The sequence below is a fragment of the Vanellus vanellus genome (genome assembly GCF_965231255.1).
Source record: "Vanellus vanellus genome assembly, chromosome: 15".
NCBI classification, from domain to species: Eukaryota; Metazoa; Chordata; class Aves; order Charadriiformes; family Charadriidae; genus Vanellus; species Vanellus vanellus.
In genome coordinates this window covers 3,674,277-3,679,928 of record NC_138920.1, presented here as the reverse complement: position 1 = coordinate 3,679,928, position 5,652 = coordinate 3,674,277, and the positions used below count along the sequence as shown (strand labels likewise).

Below are 5,652 nucleotides of genomic sequence, written 5' to 3'. Positions count from 1 at the left end.
AGAGAAACAAAACTCATTGCGGTTTCCAGGCTGCGTGTGGTCTGAGGCAAGGTCACAGAGGGCGCACGGTCCGTGCCAGCAGTGCCTCTCTCATTTTGCAGGAGCGCTGGTCTCCGAAGGGAGCGCCTCTGCGCAAGGCAAGGTGCACCTGCCTGATTACAGACTAATTAACGAGCCACAGCAGGGCCCACCTCTGCCCCATTCCACCTCTAATTGGCCCAGGACAGACTGGCTCCTTCCTGCTGCCTCCCAGAGCCGTCAGTCACTGAGGGTCCCGCCTCACCCCACTTCCAGTATAAAAGAGCAGAGCAGGGATGGTGGAGCATGGTGTGGTGTCTGGTTCTTCCTTGCTGGTCATCTGCTTGCCTCCAGCAGGACATAAAGGTACCGCTCTCAAATTTTCAAGGGATGTTTTCAGGTGTTAAGGCTCTAATTGTTCTATGGACTCCCGGTTTGAGTTTAGAGGTTTCTCAGCTGGCTTAATTATGGAATTAGTCTTAGTTAACAGAAGGTTCCTCGTGGTTGTGCCTGAGAAGTTAGATACAGCCTGTGCTGGTTTTGAGTGAAAAGCTGGTTCTGTTTGGGGTATGCTAACAGCAGTAGAGTGGCTTCTTGAGCTGCCTTTCCCCCCCCCCCCCCAGTTCTGCTTTTACTATCTCTCTAACGCAAGAACTCCTTGTTACTACCTCTTTAATGTAAGAACTCCTTGAAGCCTTGGTGGGGAGGAAGGAAGCACCCAGTGCCTCTTCTAAATCTATTCGCACTAGGAACTCTCCTGGGTGAGGAGAGACTTTCTCCTCATTCCTCTAATTATCATAAACCACTTGAAACCTAAATACTAGCTGACTTTGCAAGAAGCCCAGGTCCCTTCTGTAATGGGAAGATCCCCAAAACGGGTGGTAATGGAACTTCTCCCTCTAATGAGGTCAGCAGGAAGCATCCCCTGGGAAGGGGAATCCCTCTGGGGGGTCACTGGCTGCTTTGTCTTCTCATTTTCCTAAAACTAAATGCTACTCACGTTCCAGCTGCAATGGCCTCTGCTATGCCTGACAAAGAGGAAGCTGCCAAGAGCTCCCTGGAGGTGAAGGAAGAGGAGCAGCAGGTAGGTGGTCCCTGTGAGATGTAATGAGTGGCAGCTCCCGGGTGCAGGTATGAGGAGGTGGCCCTGCTGCGGCTGGGGGGAGGTAAGCCCCCACGAAGGGAGGAGCGTTCCCTCTGCTCGGGTTGTGCCCTGCAGCTTCTCTGGGAACGTGAGTGGTGGCACAGCTGAAAGAGTAGGGCTGAAGACCCTGTGAGTAACCTCCTAGGCTAAGTAAAACAGGCTGGTTCTTGGCTAAGAAAGGTGTTTCTCTAACTCTGTAGTCAAGGTCTTGGCTCTCTGCAGGCAGCGCCCATATGGAAAGGTCCCCATATTTTGTCAGCCCTGAAACCTGCTGCACTTGCTTTACTCCCCTGACCAGCAGCATCCTTCTCAGGGACCCGTGTAAAGTTTGTCAACTTAAAAGCAACTTGATCCTGTCTGCTGAAGCTTTTCCTGGGGCATCAGCTTGTTAAATAGCTATACCAAATAAATTAGAGCTGAATACGGGTACAGAAGGATCGAGGCTGCCCACAAACTCGGCTGTCCCTTGGGTAGTGCTGTCCTAGAGGAAGACCTTGCTAGAGTGGACCAACCGTAAGTGTCAATGCTCCACAGCTTGTTTCACAACTGACTTGTGGACTTTAAAGCAAGTGCCCAAGCAAGGCAAACCTTGCTTCCTCAACCAGAGTAGATGACTTGAACTGGCAAACAGAAGAGAAAGTTCTGGGGCAAAACTGCATAGGAAGCTCAGGGTTGCGTTTGCAAGCTTCATGGCTTTTCTCTTTGCTCTTCTAGGATGCAGTAAATCAGGCGGCTAACGTAACCCTGGTCAGCTCTGCCTGTGACATGGTTTCTACAGCTTATGCTTCCACTAAGGAGAGCCACCCCTACATTAGATCTGTGTGTGACGCAGCAGAGAAAGGAGTGAAGAGTGTGACTGAAGCCACAGCCAGCTGTGTGCAGCCAGTTCTCACTACACTGGAGCCTCACGGTAATCTTCTGTGGAAGGGCAGATTTGCACCTGCCTCTGAGGGACTCTCTGGCTCCTTCCAGCTCTGGAAGGAGTCCTAAGATGTGGAAATGCACCTTTCCATCGCCATACTAAAAAACAACTCCTAGCTTACAAGTAGGGCTAAATAGCTGAGTCCTAGTCCAAGTAGTGTGATGGAGGACTGGGACTTGACTCTGATATTGACTTCCCTAAAACTGATTTTGCAAGGTGCAAAGCATTAGGTGGCAGATGCTTATAGCTGGATTCCTACAGGCTCATGGTGGCTACAGGAAAAAGCTTCTTCTTGAAGGACTGTTATACGTAAGGTCCTGTTTGTCATGGTCCTTAAAGACTGTGGCATAGAGAAGCTCTAAACTCCTGGAGAGGGGCAATTCCTAATGACAAGTGTCTGATGAGACAGGCCTGACTTCACTTGAAGCCCAGAGTGGGCATCTCCCTCCGGCCAGTTACTATGTGATCCTGGTTCCTTGAGATATGGAGGGCTTGGGCAGAGATGAGGGCTATGCGTTTATTTAGTCAAGAGCTGAAGAAGCTGCAGGAGGGGGTCCCACGTAGGTGGCTGTGCCTGTACAAGTGGAAATTGGCTGCTGTCAAAGTGAATGGATCTGTGAGGGGACTAAAACACGGTGATCTACAGGTTCAGCTTACAACACACCTGGCCTGGTGATCTGAATGGAGACATTCATTTCGGCTCCCTGCAGAGCAACATGCTGAGGAAGATAGAACTTGAGATAGAATTGTGGAAAAACAAGTTTTGATGCTTTTTTTTTTTTTTTTTTTTTAGTTGCTGCAGCAAGTGAATATGCCTCCAAGGGTCTGGATAAACTAGGGGAAAAGCTCCCACTCCTTCAAAAGCCAGTGGAACAGGTAAGAATCCAAGGCTGTGCTGCCCCTGGCTGGCAGAGGAGCCTGGTCTTGCCGGGTTTCTAACCTTGGGAGTGAAGTAGGCCCTCATGAGGAACAAACTACCCCTAGGAGCATAGTGCAAGCTCCTACAGGAGTAAACACTCAGGAGATGCTGTGCTGGTTGTCCTCTTGGTGCACTTCAGGGTTGTAGTGTACTACATGACCCAATCCCTTATCTGACATAAGTCTCCCCTGTCACAGATTATCTCTGACACAAAAGAGCTGGTGTCATCCAGAGTGGCTGATGCAAAGGATGCTGTGAGCAGCAAAGTGACAGAGGTGATAGGTGTAACCAAGGAGACTCTTCAGAGTGGTGTGGAGGCTGCCAGATGTGCAGTGACCAGCAGTGTGGGGATGGTTATGGACTCCAGAGTGGGCCAGACAGCTGTGAGTGGAGCAGAAGCTGCGCTGGGGAGACCAGAAGACGGCTGTCTCCCCCTTGGAAATGAGGAATTAGGTAAGAAAATGGTATATATGAGTGTAATGGGAACCATCAAATTGGGGATGGTCAGCCCCATTCCTCACCCCACTGCTCTGGAATGGGGCTAATGGGAAGAGCCATGCTGGAGGCTACCTGGCTCCTAGTCCAAGATCTCCTAATACCTATTTACACTGTGTGGTAAGCACCTCTGGTCAGCCATTTACATATACTGTCTCTCTTCTCAGCCAAACTGGCAGTGTCTGAGGAGGGCGCAGACATAATGTCTGTGGAGCAGCAGCAGGAGAAAAGGAGATACTTTGTGCGGTTGGGGTCTCTCTCTGATGAACTTCGCCTATTTGCCTACCTGCACTCAACAAACAAAATGAAGCAGGTCTGGCAGGGCATGCAGGAGGCCCTTGCGCAGCTTCACCGCATCATCGAACTGGTAGGTAGAGCCTGGTCCCTGGGAAGGAGGGGACCAAATCATTGGCTTGGTCTCAATTTCATCGCTATGATAAAGAGCTGTGCTGTTCACCAGCAGATCTGTCTGTCTTGACACTCTGATCTTCCCCTGCCACAGATTGAAGTGTTTAAGCAAGGCTTTAATCAAAAGCTTCAGGAGGGACAGGAGAAACTACACCAGATGTGGCTGGACTGGAGTAGAAAGTCTTCCAAAGAGAGTGGAGATGACAGCACTGTGGAGCCAGAGGTACCTCCTGGGGAGGGAGGCAAAGAGTGCTGGGCATCCCCTTCACTTTTTTTTTTTTTTTTTTTTTCTTTAAAATTGGCTCCTCTGATCTTGTCCTTCCTGCCCCCTCCCAGGAGATGGAGTTTCTGGCCCTGCTGATGGCACGCAGTATCACGCAGCAGCTGCAAATCACCTGCTGTAAAATCGTGTCTGCAATTCAAGGCCTTCCTGCGAGCCTTCAGGATAAGGTGAAACAATCTCTTAGTACCATAGAGGAGCTTCACGCTTCTTTCTCGGCGGCAAACTCCTTCCAGGACTTGTCCAGCATCGTCTTGACCCAGAGCCAGGGGAAGCTAGCTGTGATCCAGGAGTACATGGAGGAGCTGCTGGACTACCTGAAAAACAACGCTCCTCTGTCCTGGCTGGTGGGACCCTTCTCCCCCAGGGAGGAGGAGGTGGAAACCTCACAGGAGAAGGAGGCAGAGACAGCAGGAGCAGGGGATCGTGATGCTTCCACCACTCTCCTATAAAGGATAAGGCTATGAGCACGGACCTGCCTGATGTCTGTCTGGTGAGGACTTGGTCTTGGCTTCATGTAATTCTATTGTCCAGCTGAGGGTGGAGCTGTCACATCTTGGATGACTTGGGTACTGGTGAATAAATCCTTACGAGCTTCTAAAGGTGGTGGAAGCAGCAAGGCTGCTCTTAAGTACTTGTTGCTGCCTTAAGAAATGGTGGCTGAGCTCTGGGCCAGGAGAACGGAGCTGAAGCTCTGCAATGGTCCCACCTCCCTAGCAAGCTGTCTATGGCATGCCCTTCATCAGTGTATCCAGTGTCTATATTCAATACAATGATTGCTGTTGGTCTTAAACCTTCAGCTAGTATAAAATGTGAAGAATTACCTTCCTAGAGGCTGCTTGTACTAGGTCATAACTGCTTAAAATAAAACTACTGCATGCAAAAAAACCTCACAGTCTTTATTCTCTCCTGGAGAAAGACAGCAGAGAGTATTGCTCGGAGATATGAACTGTACTTTTCCTATCTAGTCCTGGATGCTGGGACAGTGCAGTCAGGAATGCAGCAACTGGTGAGGACAGTACCTGGAAAGTACGTCCTTAACACTTCCAAGTCTGGAGGTGTGTGTGTGCCCTCCTGGCGCTCTCCCGTGACTGGAGAAGCTGTGGGGAGCTGCCAGCATCCTGGCATCCCTTGCCACTAGATCTCCTAGGCCTAATTATCTTCCTGTAGTTTTCTGATGCTACCTGGTGGTGAAGTGGTGGGATAGTGGGCTGTGGGAGTGGCTGCCTGGGAGAGATATGGACTCGATGGAGAGTCCTTAGGGTGCAGGTGACAGATACTTGCTGTCAGCTCTCGCCTCTCCTGGCCAGAAGACATTTCAGTTGAGGTAAGAGCTCTTCAGCTGCCATGTCTGACCCTCTCCCAAAAAGCTGGAACAGTCCAGTGCTGTCAGACTTGCCAGACCATGAGGTAGCTGAGGCTGACAGACCAAATGTCTACTGAACTTCTAAATGAAAAGCTCTGGT

General features: G+C 50.3%; 1 protein-coding gene across 1 annotated transcript; it reads left to right on the top strand.

The window, feature by feature from the left end:
- Positions 1-1,030: 1,030 nt before the first annotated feature.
- Positions 1,031-4,638, top strand: LOC309678362 (perilipin-3-like; the record flags this gene model as incomplete). Its single annotated transcript, XM_082491372.1, has 7 exons — positions 1,031-1,102; positions 1,877-2,072; positions 2,878-2,960; positions 3,201-3,456; positions 3,666-3,865; positions 4,001-4,129; positions 4,243-4,638. The coding sequence occupies 7 exons, from the start codon at positions 1,031-1,033 to the stop codon at positions 4,636-4,638; spliced, it is 1,332 nt and encodes a 443-aa protein (XP_082347498.1).
- Between the last annotated feature and the right edge of the window lie 1,014 nt (positions 4,639-5,652).